Source organism: Canis lupus, chromosome 1 (genome assembly GCF_003254725.2).
Source record: "Canis lupus dingo isolate Sandy chromosome 1, ASM325472v2, whole genome shotgun sequence".
NCBI classification, from domain to species: Eukaryota; Metazoa; Chordata; class Mammalia; order Carnivora; family Canidae; genus Canis; species Canis lupus.
Genome location: NC_064243.1, coordinates 113,927,001 through 113,946,016, shown reverse-complemented (window position 1 = coordinate 113,946,016; position 19,016 = coordinate 113,927,001). Strand labels below are relative to the sequence as shown.

At 61.4% G+C, this 19,016-nt stretch overlaps 2 protein-coding genes, 1 long non-coding RNA gene and 1 other non-coding gene across 8 annotated transcripts; 2 read left to right on the top strand and 2 right to left on the bottom strand.

Moving 5' to 3' along the window:
* The first annotated feature begins 1,058 nt into the window (after positions 1–1,058).
* On the top strand, positions 1,059–3,712 carry ZFP36 (ZFP36 ring finger protein). The gene is made up of 2 exons (XM_025425036.3): positions 1,059–1,292; positions 2,043–3,712. Exons 1-2 carry the CDS (start codon positions 1,254–1,256, stop codon positions 2,994–2,996), a joined length of 993 nt encoding a protein of 330 aa, XP_025280821.3. The 5' UTR covers positions 1,059–1,253; the 3' UTR covers positions 2,997–3,712.
* A 2,546-nt stretch (positions 3,713–6,258) lies between these two features.
* Positions 6,259–7,733, bottom strand: LOC125755038 (uncharacterized). Its single transcript, XR_007410511.1, has 2 exons — positions 7,593–7,733; positions 6,259–6,891 (listed from the first exon to the last, which is right to left on the bottom strand). It is a non-coding gene; the product is annotated as an uncharacterized LOC125755038 (long non-coding RNA).
* TRNAI-UAU (transfer RNA isoleucine (anticodon UAU)) lies at positions 6,636–6,728 on the bottom strand. The gene is given in 2 exon segments: positions 6,636–6,671; positions 6,691–6,728. It is a non-coding gene; the product is annotated as a tRNA-Ile (tRNA).
* PLEKHG2 (pleckstrin homology and RhoGEF domain containing G2) lies at positions 7,728–18,591 on the top strand. 5 transcript variants are annotated; one of them, XM_049109564.1, is made up of 19 exons: positions 7,728–7,866; positions 8,523–8,649; positions 9,483–9,751; positions 9,828–9,928; positions 10,912–10,978; positions 11,119–11,165; positions 11,407–11,557; positions 11,830–11,967; positions 12,113–12,313; positions 12,747–12,839; positions 12,930–13,016; positions 13,376–13,409; positions 13,503–13,604; positions 13,725–13,772; positions 13,852–13,890; positions 14,055–14,071; positions 14,201–14,377; positions 14,488–15,412; positions 15,495–18,591. In XM_049109564.1, the coding sequence occupies exons 2-19, from the start codon at positions 8,541–8,543 to the stop codon at positions 17,051–17,053; spliced, it is 4,164 nt and encodes a 1,387-aa protein (XP_048965521.1). In that variant the 5' UTR covers positions 7,728–7,866; positions 8,523–8,540; the 3' UTR covers positions 17,054–18,591. The 5 variants fall into 5 exon arrangements, with proteins under 5 accessions (XP_048965521.1, XP_048965511.1, XP_048965523.1 ...); XM_049109554.1 differs by having other exon boundaries at positions 9,480–9,751; XM_049109566.1 differs by lacking the exon at positions 7,728–7,866 and adding an exon at positions 7,976–8,072.
* The last annotated feature ends 425 nt before the right edge of the window (positions 18,592–19,016 follow it).

Below are 19,016 nucleotides of genomic sequence, written 5' to 3'. Positions count from 1 at the left end.
GCCTTTGTAACAGAGTGTCACGCAGGGCACCCCCTCGACCACAGCGGCCTTGCCAGTGTGGGGAGTCACCCCCGCAGACTGGCAGTTCTCTCAAGGCAAACCCCTCCAAAAGACGCCCGTGCGACCACCAGTTGGTGGGGGGGGGGACCCGTTCCTTCCACCTCCAAAAGACTTTCCATCGGAGGCAAACCCTCGTCCACAATAAAAGACACACACACACACACACACACACACACACACACACACACACACCGCCCTTTCCAATCTTGAGTTTTCTCAGAGGGCGAACTTTTACTAACAGGTTCGACAACAGTAACTCGGCCTGGGTCTCCTAGTGTGTAAAATGGGCACAATGCGTCCTTGAGTGGATGGCCGTAAAGTACTTTCACGCAGCAGAGCTGGGGGGCGGGTACCGATCAGAGGGGCCATCTGCTGCGTGAGCTCGAGGGGCCCCCTTCCTGCCTCGCCAGGGATCCGGGGCCCCCCGCCCCCGCGAGTCTCGGGGGCCAGGGGGCTGGTGACCAAGGCCTCCCGACCTGGGCTGTTTGAGCGAAATCCCCCACCTGGCCTGGGTCGCCCTTCCGTGTTGCTCCTACGGGATTTCTGGCCTGTCGGTGTTTGCTTCCCCCGGTTCATCTCCCCGCTTTTTCAGTTTACGCGACCCTCCCTCTCGCTTCCCCCTCTTTTGAGTTTGTCCCTCTGGGACTGTCTCTAACTTGTCTTTTCCGTCTCCCAACTTCCCCGCCTCTCCCTGCCTCCGGGGCGCGCGCGGCTCTCCCGCCACGGCCGCGTCCCTGCGCGGTTCTCTCCCCGGCTGCGTTCCCGGCTCTCTCCTCTCCCCGCCCCCGGCCGTCGTCCCGCGCACGCCCTCTTGGCCTCGGCCCGTGTCGATTCCCCGGGGAGCCCTGCCCCCACCACGGCCCAGTTCGCTTCTCCGCGCCTCGCTCTCTCCAGCCTTGGAAACTGGGCCGACACCCCGCTGTCCCCCCTGCCCCCTGCCCCCCCTCCCCCCGGCCCGGGGCACTCCCCGCTTGCGGCCGCCCGCGGGGCCGGGCTCCGGTGCGTCCTGGCCGGGGGCCGGGCGGGCCTTGCTGGGGGCGCGCGTCCGGGAAGCGCCCCTTCTGGCCCCACCCACCCGGCCCGCCCCCCCTCGCCCGCCTCTATAAAAGCCCGGGCTCGGCCGGCCGACCGCAGCCTGACTTCAGCGCTCGCCCTCCCGGCCGACTCCTCACCCCTCGGCCGCTCGCGCCGCCATGGATCGCGCCACCATGGACCTCTCCGCCATCTACAAGGTGAGCCCCGCCGGCGACCCCCGGGCCCGCCCCCCCCGCTAGGGCGACGAGCGCCAGTGCCCACAGCTCCGGCCCGGCCCGGGGCCCTGCCGCCCTTCCCACACCCGCGCGGTTCTCAGGAGGTGAAAACAGAGCCCGCGACTTTCGTGGGGCGGCCCTCGGGGGTCGGGAGGCCGGGGGACTCGTCGGAGTCCAGGGCTGTCTGGAGGCGGAAATGGCCCCACACCTGGCCTAACCCCCAGTGGTTGCTGAGGGCGCGGTTTGGCGCGGAGGCGGCGCTGGGCGCGGAGTCTCGGGGTGAGGGGGGGCCGACTCCTGACCCTCCGGCCCTCGGGCCAGCCGGAGCTCTGGGGACTCTCAAGTCCGACGGCTTCCCGACTCCGCGGCTAACTTTGCCTGCTTCCCCAGTTGTGAAACTGGAGAACCCGATGCGAGGGGTCAGCTCCCCGGGGGCCCAGAGGCTCGAAATTGGGAGGACAGTGGTGTTGTCGGACTCTGGGGTCTTGTTTTGATCCGGCCTGGAGAGCCGGGGACTCTGGGTCCCTCGGGAGACACTTCTGTCGCGGGGAGGAAAAAATTCTGAACTTCCAAATCGGGATCCCTGCCATCCGGCACCCATATTTTAATGTGGGCAGGTGGGGCTCAGGCTGGGAGCCCACGAACCGGACTGGCAAGCTCTTAGGTGCCCTGCAGCTGGGGTGGGGCGTCACCCAGCATTTTCGGTTTCTTAACCGATCCTTGTTCCCACAGAGCCTCCTGTCGCTGAGCCCTGACATGCCATCTGACCACGGAGACACGGAGTCCATCCCAGGCTGGCCCCCCTCCGGGCTCTGGAGCCCCAGCTCACCCGAGAGGAGCCGGGTTGGGATCAGTGGCCGCCTGCCTGGCCGCTCCACCAGCCTGGTGGAGAGTCCAAGCTGTGGCTGGGTGCCACCACCCCCGGGTTTCGCACCCCTGGCTCCCCGCCCAGGCCCTGAACTGTCGCCTTCACCCACCTCACCTACTGCGACTCCCACCACCTCATCTCGGTACAAGACCGAGCTGTGTCGGACCTTCTCCGAGAGTGGGCGCTGCCGCTACGGGGCTAAGTGCCAGTTTGCCCACGGGCTGGGCGAGCTGCGCCAGGCCAGCCGCCACCCCAAGTACAAGACCGAACTCTGCCACAAGTTCTACCTCCAGGGCGGCTGCCCCTACGGCTCACGCTGCCACTTCATCCACAACCCCAGCGAAGATCTGGCTGCCCCGGGCCACCCTCATGTGCTGCGCCAGAGCATCAGCTTCTCGGGCCTGCCCTCCGGCCGCCGACCGTCACCACCACCAGCAGGCCTGGCAGGCCCTTCCCTGTCCTCCTGCTCCTTCTCTCCCTCCAGCTCCCCACCACCGCCACCTGGGGACCTTCCACTTTCACCCTCTGCCTTCTCTGCTGCCCCTGGGACCCCGGTGGCCCGAAGGGACCCCACCACAGTCTGTTGCCCCTCCTGCCGAAGGGCTACCCCCAGTAGCGTCTGGGGGCCCTTGGGTGGCCTGGCTCGGAGCCCCTCTGCACAGTCCCTGGGATCTGATCCTGAAGAATATGCCAGCAGCGGCAGCAGCCTAGGGGGATCCGACTCGCCTGTCTTCGAGGCTGGGATTTTTGGGCCACCCCAGCCACCTGCAGCCCCCCGGCGACTCCCCATCTTCAACCGCATCTCTGTTTCTGAGTGACAAGTGCCTGCCCAGTACAGATCAGCTGGATTCAAGGGGGCCATTTCTCTTTTGCTGTGGGTTCCACAGGGGCCCCGGGGCTGTGGGGAACTCGGGGGACTCAATCAAGTAGCCTCCCCCTACCTTCCAAAGTGCATTAACCCACTCCCCTGACCCCACGCTGGGGCAGGTCCCCAGTGTGCAAGATCTGTGTTCATGGTGTTGGGGTGGGGAGTTTTCTGGGTCTTGTAAAAAAAAAAAAAAAGTATGTAGCAGATTTGAGGAAGGCAGTGAGCCCTCTACCCACCCCTCCCTTTCCCAATGCTGTGAATAATAGGCTCCCACTGCCCCCTCCCAATTTCTCCTAGACCCTGAGGTTCCAGAGTCTGGTGGTGACTGGAGCCTCCCCCGAGGGGGAATCCTGGTGCTCGAATTTCCCTCCAAAAGCAAGTAGCCAAAGCCATTGCCAAACACCCCCACCCCCAATTCCCCCCCCCAGCCATTGGGCTCTTTATTTATGACGACTTTATTTATTCTAATGGATTTTATAGTATTTATATATATTGGGTCGTCTGCTTCCCTTGTATTTTTCTTCCTCCTTTTTGTAATATTGGAAACGATGGAATAATTATTGTTATAAGTATGCTATAATAATATATTAAGTAATATATTGTTAAAAGTTTATTTTTGTGGTTTTTGGAATTTTTAAATAAAAGGAATCTGTGTGTAAACTGCAATCCCGGAGTCCTCTGCGGTCCAGAAGCGGTCGAGAGGGGCGGGGAGTGTTTAGAAGCGGGAGAGGGTAGGGTCCGCCGGCCGCCCCTCCGCCCCCCTCCTCCCCGCAGGCCGAGCCGCCCGCGGCGCTTACCTGGCAGGAAGTGACGTCACCGGGCCCGGCCGTTCACCTGAGAGGGCGGGCCCAGGTGAGGTCACCCTCGGATCTCGGAGAGCCAGCTGCCGTCCGGCCGGGCTCCGTGACCCACAGCCCTCGGCCGGGCGCGGGCGGGACGGCATGTTTCCGTCCCCACGGGGCCGAGGGAGGAGGGCGGGGCGGAGAGGACGGAATGTGCCGGGGCGCGAGCCCAGGACGACGGGGGCGGCGCGGCGGGGGGGAGGGGGCATCCCGAAAGTCGGGGCGCCCGGGGTGCCGGCGGCCTTCCGGGACGTGACAGCCTGGGGTGGGGGGTGAGGGGGGACTCAGGCTTTCGGGACCCGGGGGGAGGCGGCGTGAAAGCCTCAGGACTCGACTCTCGGAGTCCCGGCGCCCTGGAATCCTGGACTCTCGCGGCTCGGAAACCTTGCGGGGCCCGCCCAGTGCCGCCTGCGGCTTCCCGGCCCGACCCTCCGAGGCGCAGGGTCGTGGCCGTCGGGCCCCGAGGAGCTCGGCGTTGCGGGCCGTCGGCGTCCGGGGGCCTTGGGGGCGCGCGGCCGAGGCGGGGGTTCCCCCCCCAGACCCCGGGGCGGGTCGCGGCCGCGTCGGGCGGGGCCCGGGGGACCGCGGCGGCCTCGGACCATACAAGGCAACAGGCGGCGGGACCCACCCTGCGGCGGGGGAGCCGGCCGCCCCGCGCCCGGAAGCCGCCCCGCGTCAGCGCCGGCGCCCCGCCCCCCTTCCGCCGCCGCCTCCCTGCCCCTTCCCCCGCTCCCCTCCCCCACTTCCCTCTCCGCTCCCCGGCCTCCCCCGTCAGTTCCTCCTCCCCTGCCCCTCCCCCTCTCCAAGGCCGCCCCTCCCCCAGCAGCCCTCTCCCTTCCCCTGGTTCCCCATCCAGCCCCCCCCGCCCCTTCCCCCTTCCTCTCTTTCCTTCAGTTCCCCTCCTCCTCTCCCTGCCCCCCCCCCCCCCCCCCCCCCCGCCTGCCCTCTCCACCCTGTTCCTCCCTGCGTCTCACTCATTGTCTGCTCGGTTCCACCTCTCCTCCCCACCCCTCTGCGCCCTCCTGCTGGGGTCCTGCCCCTGCCTCTCCCTCTCCACTCCCCCCTCCTCCTCTGCCCCCCCCCTCTTCCGGCCTCCTGGCCCTCTCCTCTTTGGTGCTCCCTCGCCCCCTGGTCGGCCCTGGCCATTCATCTCCCCTTCCAGGACACTGGCCTCCCCTCATTTTTGGGAAAGGGCTCAGATCCCCACGCTTAGGAGAAAGGGTTGGAGTAAAAGATAAACACGGAGACCCAAAGACATTGGGGAGGCGGAGAGCAAGAACTAGCCGTGCAGAGGTCTACAGAAGACACGAAAGAAAGAGAAACTGAAAAAATAAAAAATAAAAAATAAAAAATAAAAATAAAAAAAAAGAGAAACTGACATCTCTGGCCCTTCCCTTAGCAAAAACAAAACAAAACAAAAAACCAAAAAACAGGTTCTCTGCCCCTTCGAAAAACAGAAACTTCATCTTTGAAAATGACCCATACGGCCAGCTACCAGTGCCAAACACCTGCGAGTGCCCTGGACTCCTCTTTGTCAAACCCACACCCGGGTCCAACAGCACTTCTGTCTGATTCATCCTGTACAGAGATCCACCTGCCTCCTGGGGGCCTCACCCGGGTCCCATGCTGTGGCCCCCACCTGGGTCCCATCCAGCATCATCTCCCCCCTGAACCTTCCTAGCAGCCCCTTCCCACTCTCCTGGCTCAGGAACCTCCCTCCCCAACAAGACAACCACAGGGAACCTGTCCTGCCACCTGAGTCAGTCAGGTCACATTAAAGGCAAAGTCCCAAGTCCTCACCAGCCTACAAGGCCTGGCTCTTATCTTTGGCCACTCTTTTGCTCCAGTCACTGGCTTCCTAGCCCCTCACCAATACAGCTGTCCTGCTTCATCGCGGGGGGCCTTTCCACGACCGCTGCCTCTGCCTGGAATATACCCCCCAGTTATCCTCATGGCCTACTTCCCTCCTTGAGGTCTCTGCTCAGATGTCTCCTCAGTGAGACGGTGTTTCACTACTAGGATCACAATCTTCACTGAAGCTCGAACACCCTCATCTCATCCTCCCTACTTTGCTCTGCTTTTTCCCGGACATTCACCACCATGTAACACATAAAATGTAGTTTTCATGTATACATGAAACCTCCTCATTGGAGTGTCAAATCCTCAGAAGCAGGGACTTGGTCTTGTCAATTGTTCATGCCTAAACCCTAAACAGAAGTCAGCCACGTATTGGATGTTTAGCATTTGTTCAAAGAAACACATCAATGCAGGAAAAGGGAGGAAGAGAGGGAGTAGAAATTAACTCCAAGACACAGGCGGAAAAAAGTTAGTAACTATATGACGTGATTGATGTTAAGTAAACTTACAGTAATCATTTCACAATTTATGAATATATTGAATCATGTTGTACAATACGGTGTTATATGGAAAAAAAAAAAATCCAAGACAGAAAAGATGAAGAGGCAGTGCCATACACAGTTTGCGGAGGACACTACACCTCTACAGAAGTCTTAAACTGAGATTTGCAGACCCATTTAAGAGGCCATACTACCCTCTGGCGGCCCGGATGGAAACGGCACCTCGCCGCAACACAGGCCGCTCTCCCGGGCGATCGCCAGAGTTCCAGGAGTCTTTCCAGCCCGAAAACTCCGAAGATCAAAACATTCATTCCTATAAGTGACGATGTGATGTTTTTGGTGATTTTTAAGATGTATATATTTCTAAAAAGAGGCCGAGCCAAAAAGAGATGCTCCAGGTGAGGATCGAACTCACAACCTCGGCATCGCTCCGCTCGCACTGTCGTATAAGTACCGCGCGCTAACCGATTGCGCCACTGGAGCTCCGGCCGCACCCTCGCGTCGCGAGGTCCTTCAGTCGTTCTTGGCCACGTGACTTTACTGGACAGCTCCGCCTTTTACTGCATATGCAAATGAGAATCTTTTGGTTGACCAATGGGAGAAAGCGGGCTACCAGTTCCGGATTCTCACGCCCCGAAGGCCCTTGCTGTAAAAGGGAAAAGTAAAAGAGAGGCGTTTGGAATGCGGGGGCGGGGCCTGCCTGGGACTCGCCTTCTCATGAATATTCAGAGCCAGGGGAGGGGTCTTAACCCTTTACCCGCGGGCCGGCCGGAAGGCAGCCCCTCCCCCCCGCGGGCGGGAACAGGATATGAGCCCGGGCGGCTGGGGGGGGAGGGGAGGCCCCAGGCGACCGCCCCCCGCCTCACAGCTGGGACCGGACTCTCCCGCCACAGATGTGGCGCCGCCGCCGCGGGAGCCCCGTGGTACTTGTCCCAGAGCCTGAGGGGTTCAAAGTCGTGGACTCGGGAGTCGCGAGTGTGCACCGCGCCCTGAGAGACCCCGAAGCGCAGGCTAAAGGAGCCCAGATATCCAGGTGCCCAGCGCCCCCTCCTGGAGGAGCCGGCAGTCCGGGACCTCAGACCGGCGCGATCCAGGAGGCCGAGCTTCCCGCACCCCGATTTAAAGAACTTCGGATCCTGGACCGGTGATTTCCTCCAGGGGTTCCCAGACACCCCAGCCCAGACATCCGAACTTGGCACACGGACTCCTAGCGCCCCAGCCAGTCTGGGGCTGAAACGCCCACTACTTCAAGGGGACCCAGGAATTTGGGACCCCCGCCTGGAGATGGTTTAACCTCTGCTCCTGGAGTTGGGAGAACTCGGGAACCCGGTCGCCCCACAGCCCTACCTAGAAGACTCAGGAATTTGGGTCCGCAGCGCCCCATCCGAGACCCAAGAGTCGGGACCCCCAGCATCCCTCACTTAGAGGACCGAGCAGTTCGGACCGCTGCATCCCATTCTCCGAGAGACCCCGGATTCTGGTCCCCGGAGCCTGAGAACCCGAAGTGCACGCCCCTGACTCGCGGAGACCGGGGAGTCCGGCCTTGCGCCTCCCCGGGGACCGTGCTGGGGTCGAATAAGCAGCGAGCAGCCTCGGCTCGGGGCTGGAGACTCCCTGGGAGGTGAGGGGGGAGGCGAGGGGCCCCGACGGGCTGGGGGAGGGGGCGGCGCCGCAGCCGCCGAACAATGAGGGGGCGTGCCGGCGGGGGGCGAGCGGAGGCGCCGGCGGGAGTTTGGGTCTGGAGGGGTGTGGGAAGGCGCTGGGGACCCGGGCTGCGGCGGTGGGGACAGTAAGCGGATCGCGGAGGGACCGGCCGGAGGAGGGGAGGTGGGTCGAGGGCTCAGGGCCAGCGCCCCAACTCGCAGTCCCGGGCGGGGGAGGGAGCCGTCTGCAGGACCCTGGCATCCGGTCCCCCAGCCTCCTCCGCCCTCCCCTGGGACCCCGCGGCCTCCCGCCCACGGCTTTTCCCAGCCCTGCCCCTCGCCCTCCGCTCCAGCCGGGCCCGAGCGTTCCCAGGATCCCTGAGCCGCCGGCCCGGACAGACCAGGCTCCCGGCTTCACTCTTCTTTGTCTCAACCTTTCCATCTTTTCCTCTGTGTTCCGTCTCCTTGTGCCCCTCTTTCTAGCGCTCGGCCTCCGTCTGCCCCATTCGTTACTCTCGGGGGTCCCGCGTGGGTTTAGACCGTGCTCCTAAGTCCCTGGCCCAATCTGTGAGTGTGGGCGGCGGGGGAGGCTGATGGGGTCCTCGCATCCCAGAAGGGGGTCTTCCTGCTGCAGCCGCTGAGCCGCTCAGCCATGCCCGAGGGAGCCCGGGGACCCAGCCTGTCCAAACCCAGCCCTGGCCTTGGCCGCGGCCCCACAGGTGAAGTGTGCAACTGTGCAGCTGTGTGTGAGACCCAGACAGGTGAGCGTGCAAGGGAGGGTGGGGGTCTGCTGGGCGTTTGTCCTTCATTCCGGGCACTGCAGCCCTCGGTGGCTGGCCGGGTGCTGGGCAGTGCTGACAACACAGGGTGACAGGGACAGTCCCAGCCCTGCCTACGCAGAGCTCTGCTCTGCGCGGGCAGACGACACCGTCCCCAGTTGGGGACAGCCCAGAGGGGGAAACCCAGGTCACGGCTGGGACAGGGTGTAGGGGGGGTTGGTAGAGAAAGACCCGTCCCCTCACTGTGGGAGCCCGGTCTGGGAAGGCAGTGGATGCTGTGTGGAGGAGGGGACATCTAAACAGAAGAGAAAGATTAGGAGGACAGAGTTGGGAAAAGCAAGGAAGAGTATTCTACACGGAGGGAACGGTGTGTGCAGAGGTGAGAGAGGCTGTTTGGGTTTTTTTTAAGTGAGTGAAAGCAGTCGAATAGGACTGGTGAGAAGTGGTGTGGCTGTGCGAAGAGAGCAGAATGGAAAGGTCTTTAATGGCCGCGTTGCATAAGGCCCTGTGGATCTGATAAGTTTGGACTTTATCCTCAGGATATGAAAGGGTTATACTTGGAGTGACAGGGTCAAATGGGCAAATTAATAAAGATCTCCCAGGCTGACACATGGAGGTGGATTAGAAGAGTGGAGGCCAGAGCCCAGAGAAGACCTTGAAGGGAGAGGACTGGACAGGACCAGAGCAGACCAGGACAGAGGAGAAGGGAACCCAGGGGAAAGCCCAGGCTCAACCAGGTGGGGGTGAGTGTAGGGCTGAGAGCACTCGCTGTGTTTGGGGAGACCCCCCCCTGATCTGCTCCACACCCCCAGCAGCCCCTGCAACCCCGGCCATGGCCTCCCCCCGAGGTTCTGGGAGCTCCACATCCCTCAGCACTGTGGGCTCCGAGGGGGACCCGGCTCCGGGGCCCACCCCAGCCTGCTCAGCGTCCAGGCCAGAGCCCCTTCCAGGGCCCCCCATCCGCCTGCATCTGTCACCTGTGGGCACCCCGGGTTCGGCCAAACCCTCGAGGCTGGAGCGAGTGGCGCGAGAGATCGTGGAGACAGAGCGGGCCTATGTCCGGGACCTTCGCAGCATCGTGGAGGTGAGGCAGGTGGGCACCTGAGCCCAGTGGGAACCCCGGCCGGCCTCCACCCCCATAACCCCAGTCACCCCCACAGGACTACCTGGGCCCTCTGCTGGACGGTGGGGTCCTGGGGCTGAGCGCGGAGCAGGTGGGCATACTATTTGCCAACATCGAGGACATCTACGAGTTCAGCAGGTCAGAGGCGGGAGGGATGGGCCAGGGCACCGGCCGGCAGGGTCAGGGGCGGTGGGCTGTAGCCTGACCCAAACCTTGGAGCCCCATCGTGCCCCGTCCAGGCTGGTACCTGGGCTGTAGCGCTGCCGGGCAGGGATCACGACGGGGAGTGAGGACCCAGAGTGGCGGAGGGTGAGGGGGATGGAGCCTGAGGACCCAGATGAGGTCTAAATATTGGGGTGTCTCAGCACCATGTCAGGTCTGGGATCACAATGGATCCGGGGCTCCCGGGCCTGAAGATCGTGCCAGTGTGAGCATTTTCATCACCATCCCGTCCTGGGAAACCCCTCAGTCCCAGACAAACCAGATGGTTGGCCGGGACCCAGCGAGGACGAGGCTGGGATCCAAGGATCTTGACACCTGCGAGCATCTTAATGAGATCTTGAGATCATTGCAGGAGATCTGAGAAGTCATGACAAGCTCTCAGGATCTTTTTTTTTTTAATTTTTTTTTTTTTTTTATTTATTCATGATAGTCACAGAGAGAGAGAGAGAGGGGCAGAGACACAGGCAGAGGGAGAAGCAGGCTCCATGCACCGGGAGCCCGATGTGGGATTCGATCCCGGGTCTCCAGGATCGCACCCTGGGCCAAAGGCAGGCGCCAAACCGCTGCGCCACCCAGGGATCCCAAGCTCTCAGGATCTTAAGATCATCACAGCTCTGAGGGTCATGACGCCCCTCTCCCGGGGTCATATCACAAGATCCCCCCCCCCCCCCCCCCCCCGGGCTCATGTCAGCTGTAACAAGATTTTGGGCTGAGGAAGGTGACGCTGTCCGTGGATAAAGGCTGAGCAGGTTGCGATCTCCCGTGTAGCACTTGGAAAACTCCCTTTGGATAGGTGGCCCCTTGAGAGATCCTGACAGCCAAGTCCCCAGCTTCCTGGAGTCCTCCCACAGGGGGCTTGGGGGCTGGGGCAGTCCCTCACCTCCCCCTCTCCCCCACAGTGAGCTCCTGGAGGACCTAGAGGGCAGCCCCAGCGCGGGGGGCATTGCCGAGTGCTTTGTGCAGAGGGTGAGTCAGGGGTGCGGGTGCCCAGTCTGGGATGCGGTGGCCTGGGTAGGGGGCGGGGCAGGCCTGGGCCAGGCCTGAGGGGGGCCCACGGGGCGGGGCAGTCACACCTCAGCTCTCCCCGACTCCCGTGTCCCCCACAGAGTGAGGATTTTGACATCTACACGTTGTACTGCATGAACTACCCGAGGTGAGGGGTGAGGAGCCCCTGCTGGGCCCCAGGCCTTGCCCACTGAGCGGATGCGCCAGCCAGCCTGCCTCCCTCCACCCCCTCCACCTCCACCCGCCCAGCTCGACCCCTGCCTGACCCCCCACCTCTCCCTAAGCTGCCCCTGACCGCCCCCCAGCCTCCCCAGCCCCTGCAACCCTGGCCACTTCCAGCCCGCCCACCGAGGCCGCCAGCTGACCCCTGACCCGTGCTGTGCCCCCAGCTCCCTAGCCCTGCTCCGGGAGCTGTCGCTGTCCCCGCCTGCAGCCCTGTGGTTGCAGGAGCGCCAGGCCCAGCTCCACCACTCGCTGCCCCTGCAGAGCTTCCTGCTCAAACCTGTTCAGCGGATCCTCAAGTACCACCTGCTGCTGCAGGTCAGCCGTGGCCCCGGGGGGCTGCTCGTGGTAGGCGGTGGGGGGGGGGTCCTGGTGGTACATCTGGAGGGTGGGCCCAGGACAAGTCCCCTAGAAACCGGGACAGCAGTTGGGGCCGGGGCTTCTGGTGCCAGCTGATTCCACTTTCTGTCTCTGTTGTTTGTCCCCTTCTCTGGGTCGCCACCTCTGCCCCTACCTCTGTCTGTCTCCTGTCATTCTCATCTTTCTCTCATGTCTGTCCCCTCCCTGGGTGCCTGGTGGCTGCCTGGCAGGAGCTTGGCAAGCACTGGGCAGAGGGCCCGGGCGCCGGGGGCCGCGAGATGGTGGAAGAGGCAATTGTGTCCATGACAGCCGTCGCCTGGTACATCAATGACATGAAACGCAAGCAGGAGCATGCTGCGCGCCTCCAGGTGACCCCGGCAGGGGAGGGGCGGCTGGACGGGGCAGGGGGGCCTTTGGCAGGGGGAGGGTGGGGAATCAGTGCTCCCCGGGTGGCTAACGCCCCTGTCTTGCTGTGCCCGCTTCTGTGCCGTCGCACCTGGCGGGGCCCGGCAGGAAGTGCAGCGGCGGCTGGGCGGCTGGACCGGCCCGGAGCTCAGTGCCTTCGGGGAGCTGGTGCTGGAGGGCGCCTTCCGAGGCGGCGGCGGGGGTGGCCCCCGACTTCGAGGGGGCGAGCGGCTGCTCTTTCTCTTCTCCCGGATGCTGCTCGTGGCCAAGCGCCGGGGACCGGAGTACACCTACAAGGGCCACATCTTCGTGAGTTCAGGGTTGGGGGCGAGGCCAGAGGGTTACCTGCCAGCTGTGTCGTATATACCAGTGTCCTTACAGGGAGGACCCGGGGCACAGTCTGCAAAAGAGGGACCACCCAGCTTAAAAGGGCCACGTTTTCTTGAGTCCAAGGATGGGAGGGTGAGGTTTAATGAGGGGTGAGGCCAAGCAGGATGCAGGTGAGGACCTGGGGAGCGGGGGCTGGATTTGCCCACCTGGCAAGCATCTTCTTGATCCAGATGAAGGGGAGGGGCTGGTGAAGGAGGGCAGAGCTCAGCCTGGTGGGGAGGCTCACCAGGGGCAAAGGGGACCCACCACGCAACGTTAGGGGCACATCTGTCTGGGAGGTAGGGACCCAGATACGCACAGGAGGCCTCTGCCCAGTCTAAGGTTGCTGCTCCTCTGTCTCCCCTCACCCCAGTGCTGCAACCTGAGTGTGAGCGAGAGCCCTCGAGACCCTCTGGGGTTCAAGGTGTCCGATCTGACCATTCCCAAACACAGGCACCTCCTCCAGGTGAGTGCCAGGTGGGGCTGGGCGGTCAGGGTTCCCCTTGGTCCCTAGACCTCATACCCGGCTCCCTACTCCACCCCATCCCACCCCCAGGCCAAGAACCAAGAAGAGAAGAGGCTGTGGATTCACTGTCTCCAGCGCCTCTTCTTTGAGAACCACCCGGCCTCTATCCCTGCCAAGGTACAGCTCCTGCCCATCCGTGGGCCTTCAGCATGCTGGAGGACTACCCCCGGGCCCCCCAGTACCGCAAGACCCTGAGTGCTGGGGGACCCACTTAGACTGTGATCGATAAATCACAGAGCCAGGCTGCCTGGGTTTGAATCCCAGCTCCACCCTGCGGCTCTGTGACTTCGGGCAAGTAACGCAACCTCTCTGGTCTCAGTTTCCTCCCCTGGAGGAATCATCACCGACCCCCCAGAGTCGTGGTGATTGCTAACAATCATCAGCCTCACACATAGCAGCACCCGTTACCGGGACTAGGACAGGGGTGCTCAGAGACGAGGCCTCCGGGACGCCACCCTTGTCCTTGTCTCTTTCAGGCAAAACAAGTTCTCCTTGAAAACAGCCTGCACTGTGAGTTGAGGCCTTGGGTTGGGAGGATGTGGGAGTAGAGGAATTCCTCCCCAAGGAGAAGGAGATTATTGGGTTCCAAATTTCTACCCCTAGGTGCTCCTAAAAGTAAGCCTATCCCAGAGCCCCTGACACCCCCGCTTGGGTCTCCCCGACCTCGAGATGCTAGAAGTTTCACCCCTGGACGAAGGAACACAGGTAAAGACGGAACCCTGAGGATCCCCCCGCCTCTTCCCCAGCAGCTGCACCCCCAGCCTTCTCCTCCTTCAGGAGCTGGGGCTGGGCCCCTCACGGGCTTCTAACCTGCCTCTCTCACAGCTCCGTCTCCAGGACCCTCTGCTACCCGCCGTGGCCGCAGACAGTCCGGTGAGTGTCCTCCACCTAAAGGTTGACTGGAGATTGCGGTGGGAGCTGGGCCCCTGACGTCACTGTGTCCTCTCCCCAGAGCCGATGAAGGACCCATACGTTATGTTTCCACAGAACGGTACGTGACCGCCCTGGCCCAGCTGGGTGCAGCCCTGTCTGTCTGTCTTCACGGGGGATGGCCCATGTGCATGGGGGAGGGGTGGCAGGGGCAGCTCATCGGAGGGTCAGGAAGTGCCTTATTCCTGCATCTCACTCTTCTCTTTCTCATCTCTCCATCCCCAGCTCAGCCTAGACTCAAGGTAAGAAGTCCCCTAGGGAAAAAAAAGAGAAGTCGTCTAGGACAGGGTCTGGGGACCCAGACTCCTGGGTCTGGGAGGAGGGGACAGGGCCCTCGACTCCTACCCTCCATCCTCTCTCCTTGCTCACAGCACGCTGGCAGTGAGGGGGAGCTGTACCCCACCTTAGAGCCTCAGCCATCAGTTCCAGCTTCCGGACCCCCTGAGGACCTGGAAGACACTGGACCCCCCACCCTGGAACCCTCTGGGACCTCGATCACTGAAGAGATCCTGGAGCTGCTGAACCAGAGAGGCCTCCGGGATCCAGCGGTGAGCTGGGCATCCCAGCATCGTGTCCTCGGGGCTCTCGGCTGGGGGTCGGGGGTGGGGGGCCAGCCCACCCTGATTATCTTTGGCCTCTTCCACACTGCCCACTACAGCCATCGCCCCACGACATCCCCAAGTTCCCTGGAGACTCCCAGGTGCCGGAGGGCAGTGACCCCCTCACATTCCAAGCCCTGCCCAGCCGGGACTCTTCAGAAGAGGAGGAGGAGGAGGAGCTGGAAATGGACGAACGTGGGCCTTCCCCACTCCATGTCCTGGAGGGGCTCGAAAGTTCCAGCACAGCTGAAAATCCTGACGTTCCCGGCCTTACGAAAAGTCCAGATACACCCAACCTCCCTGAAATTCCCAGCCTGGCTGAAATTCCCAAGATTCCCCACCTTCCCAGTCTGTCAGACATTTCCAGTGTTTTTGAAATGCCCTGCCTTCCAGCCATACCTAGTGTCCCTGACATTCCTAGTCTTCCCAGCGCTCCCACCCTGCCCTGTGACTCATGGCTCCAGGGACCTCTGCGGGGGCCCGATGAGGCCCTGGCCACCAGGAGAGAACTGTTCCCTGGAAGCAGTTCCACAAAACTGGGAGAGCCGTCCTCAGGCGGCAGGGCAGGGCGGGAGGAGGCTGCGGAAGGGGAGTCGTTCCCAGACTTCCAGCCGCAGGATGTCCCCCGAGATCAGGGAATCCCGGATGAGCTGGAATTCCGCTCCTGTTCGGAGATCCGGAGCGCCTGGCAGGCCCTGGAGCAGGGGCAGCTGGCCCGGCCGGGTTTCCCGGAGCCACTGCTCATCCTGGAAGATTCGGATCTGGGCGGAGGCAGCGGCGGGAGTGGGAAGGCAGGAGCCCCGAGTTCGAGTTCGGAGCGGGCAGCCTCCCGAGTGCGAGAGTTAGCCCGGCTCTACAGCGAGCGCATCCAGCAGATGCAGCGGGCTGAGACCCGGGCGTCGGCCAACGCCCCCCGCCGCCGGCCGCGCGCCCTGGCCCAACCGCAGCTGTCCCCCTGCCTGCCGCACGAGCAGGCTGAGCCAGGTGAGGTCCAGGTGTGTGTCCGCAGAGACGGCCCACGCGGAGACGGGAGTGCTGACTCACTCGGTTCTTTCTGTGCACACAGGGCCCCTGCCTGCCTTTGGACATGTGCTGGTTTGTGAGCTGGCCTTCCCGCTGACCTGTGCCCAGGAGTCTGTTCCTCTGGGTCCCGCCACCCGGGTTCAAGCCGCCACACCTTTGTCCAAGCAGGGAGGCTGCCTGGGGGGCGAGGGTCTAAACGTTTCAAATTTGCCTGAGCAAGACCATCTGGGCATCCAGGTTCCAGCTGCGGCCCCGTTGCCTGAGCGGAGAGGCCTCTGGAATATACAGAGTGTGGCCGGAGCCGCCGCAGCCGTGCCGAAGCAGGAGGACGCCCCAGGTGTTCGGGTGCCGGCTACAGCTTTGCCTGCTCAGGAAGCCCACCTGGAAATCCAAGTTCCAGGCACCGCTCCTTTGGCTGAGGATGGAGGCCATGTGGACATCCGGGATCCAAGCAGCCCCGCTTTGCCCAGGCGGGGATGCTGTTCCGATGTTACGGTTGTAGCCACGGCCACTACGCTGAAGCAAGAAGGTCACTTGCGCACCCAGACCCTGGCCGGTACCCCGCTAACTAAGCAAGGAGGTCCCCGGGATGTTCAGTTCCCAGCCGGTGGCTGCGATCAGGCCATGAACACTTTGCTTACGCGTGGAGGGAACCATCAGATCCCAGGCAGCACCCCACTGCCCCTGCGACACGAGCTCCCGGACATTCAGGCTCCAGGTGCCTCACCTGTGCCTGCATGTGGAGGCCACCTAAGCCATCACGTCCCAGCCGGTGCTCCACTGTCTTCACCCCAAGACTGCTCAGACGTTCAGGCTCCAAACCCCTCGCCTTTGCCCGCACATGGGAGCTGCCTAGACGATCGGGTCCCAGCCAGCACGCCGCTGTGTGTGCCCCACAACCCGGAGGTCCCAGCTACCACACCTTTGCCCCAGCAACCAGGCCTCCCAGACACCCAAGTCCAGGCCCTCCCACCTTTGCCCGAGCAGGACAGCCTCCCAGACAGCGCCGGTCCATCTGCTGCACCTTTGTTGGAGCAGAAGAGCCTCACAGATGGGCATGGTCCAGCTGCAATGCTTTCGCCCGAGCGAAGAGGCTCTCAGGACATCCAGGGCCTGGTACCCACCCCAGGCCAGAGCGCCGTGGTTATGTCCAAACCGGGAGGCCACCTGGTCTCTCCTGTAGTCCGGTCAGAGACTTCAGAGTTGACCCCGCCCCACAGTCCCGCTCCTCCAACCCGTCAGCTCCTGGGCCCCAATGCAGCTGCCCTCTCAAGATACCTGGCAGCCTCGTACATCAGCCAGAGCCTGGCTCGGCGGCAAGGGCCTGGAGGGGACGCTCCCGCAGCCTCCCGGGGTCCCTGGTCCTCCTCTGCCCCTGCATCGCGGGCACCTTCACCACCGCCCCAACCCCAGCCCCCACCACCCCCAGCCAGGAGGCTCAGCTATGCCACCACGGTCAACATCCATGTCGGGGGTGGTGGGCGGCTGCGGCCGGCCAAGGCCCAGGTCAGGTTGAACCACCCCACTCTCCTGGCGCCCCCCCAGGAATCTGTGGGCCTTCGCGGGGCCCAGGGAACTCCTGATGCCCCTTTCCACACGTGAGCCGGATGCCGGGCTTCTTGAAAAGCAAGGACCTCAACCAGATGCCACCGACCCTCAGAACTTCACCCTGAAGTCCAGACACTGAACACAGGTGTAAAAATTGCTGCAGCTTTTCAACTCCTGGGAGCTGCTTTGGCAAATGGTCCTTTTTACTTGCCTTGATTAACTCAACAGGGATGGGGAGGGGGATATCATTAATATTTTGTTAATATTATGAAGTTCTGTATCTTTTCCCATTCTGGAGGCAGTGGGGGATGACAAGACAATGAATGCGAAGCTCTGACACATCCGTGAATCAGTGGTTCTGAAAACTGGAGGCATCTCAAACAGTCTTTGAGAATTAGAACGCTCCATTACCATTCGGTGTTTGCTTTCAGAGTTCAGGAACTGCTTGATGTCATCCAGAAAAGCCAAGTTAAGCAGCTTCATTCCAAGTAGACTTGGAAGGCCATTCCCTTAGCAGTTCAGCCTGTTCCTGTGTCCTAGCTCATCTTGTTCAGCGGTCTCCGTCCATCTCCTGCCTGGCTACCTATTCCAACTTCAATCCATATGCCATGCTTTATTTCGTCCACTCTGCCTATTCATCCACCCATCATCCTACCCCCATTCTCCTACCCATTCATCCATTCCTCCACTGTCTCCTGTCCATGTTGTCCAACCAACCTTTCTCCATTCATCCATCCCTCCAGATTTGCATCTCTATCCATTCATCTGTCTCACTGACTCAGCCATCTAATCCATCAGCGCAGCAACCCAGTGTTCTCTACCACCATCCATCCTTCCTTAGATTCTTTTGGGTCTTGGAACAAGATTTCAGGAATTGTTTCACACTAACACTAGAGTGAATTGGGTTTGGGATTCTGGGAAGTCTGTTCCACATCAGATTTCACTCCCCGACACATGAATGTTCCAATTCTTGTGCCCACCTACACACATCGGATCTTCATACCCCCTCGCTCTAGTTCAGGACCTCTACAGTGCCTCTGTGCCCCCACTCCCAAGAAAGAAATTCAGGTCAGAGACAAAGGCTTTTATGTTAGAATCACTCTGCCTCCTCCCAGCAGTGGCATGCCTGGCGAGCAGCCGAATTTAAGCAGTTTCTTTGGTAATAGACTAGCTTCGTTCCTTGAACGTTAAACGTCTTGTACTTAGCACATTGTCTTACTTAATTTTTCTCTGGAATTTCCTGAGGCACCACAGCGTCATAGCTGAGTTCAAATCCTGACTTTTCCAGTTGCTATATGACCTTCAAGTCTGGAGTCTGGGTCTTCTCAACTGCTACAGTTGAGAAATTCTAACAGTACCTGCCCTGTAAGATCATTGTTTGTAAAGATTCAGGGAGCACAGCCTCACTTCCCAAATGTATTTGAGCCTCTGACTCACCAGGGCATTGTTCAGCTCACAGATCCCCAAGGACTCAGGCTCTTAGTTCCACCTATGGACTCAGAACCTCCAGGGCAGGAGCCTGGGAATCTGAAGTTTGAACAATCAGCTAACAGGAAAAAAAAAAAAAAAAAAGATTGAGTACCAGCTGCATAGCACGAACATTAGTCACTTTATGTGAACTCATTCACTTTGAATCCTCTCAATGTCCCTAAAAGGCACGTGAGAAGGGTTTCTGATCCTCACTTTAGAGAAAAACAGGCGTATACAGAGAAAAAAGGATTTGCCTAGTCACCTAGCTAAGAGTCCTTTTACCTGAGTGATTCTCCTATGCCAGGCATGGTTCAAGAAAACACTCCTTGGAATAAGGCTTGTAGCCTAGCACTCCCAGGGCCCCAAGTAATTCTCAGTTGAGGAAAGTAGCCTGAACAAGGCCTGGCTCAATAAATACTAGCTGCTGGCTTCTTTCATTTGTTTATTGGATGGTTACTGAGCCATACAGCAGGGCCTGGGCCCGCTTGCTGCAGCCTCCCAGAGGTCAGGACGGAGGCTGGCCCTCCCCTCCTCCGCCCCCAGCTGC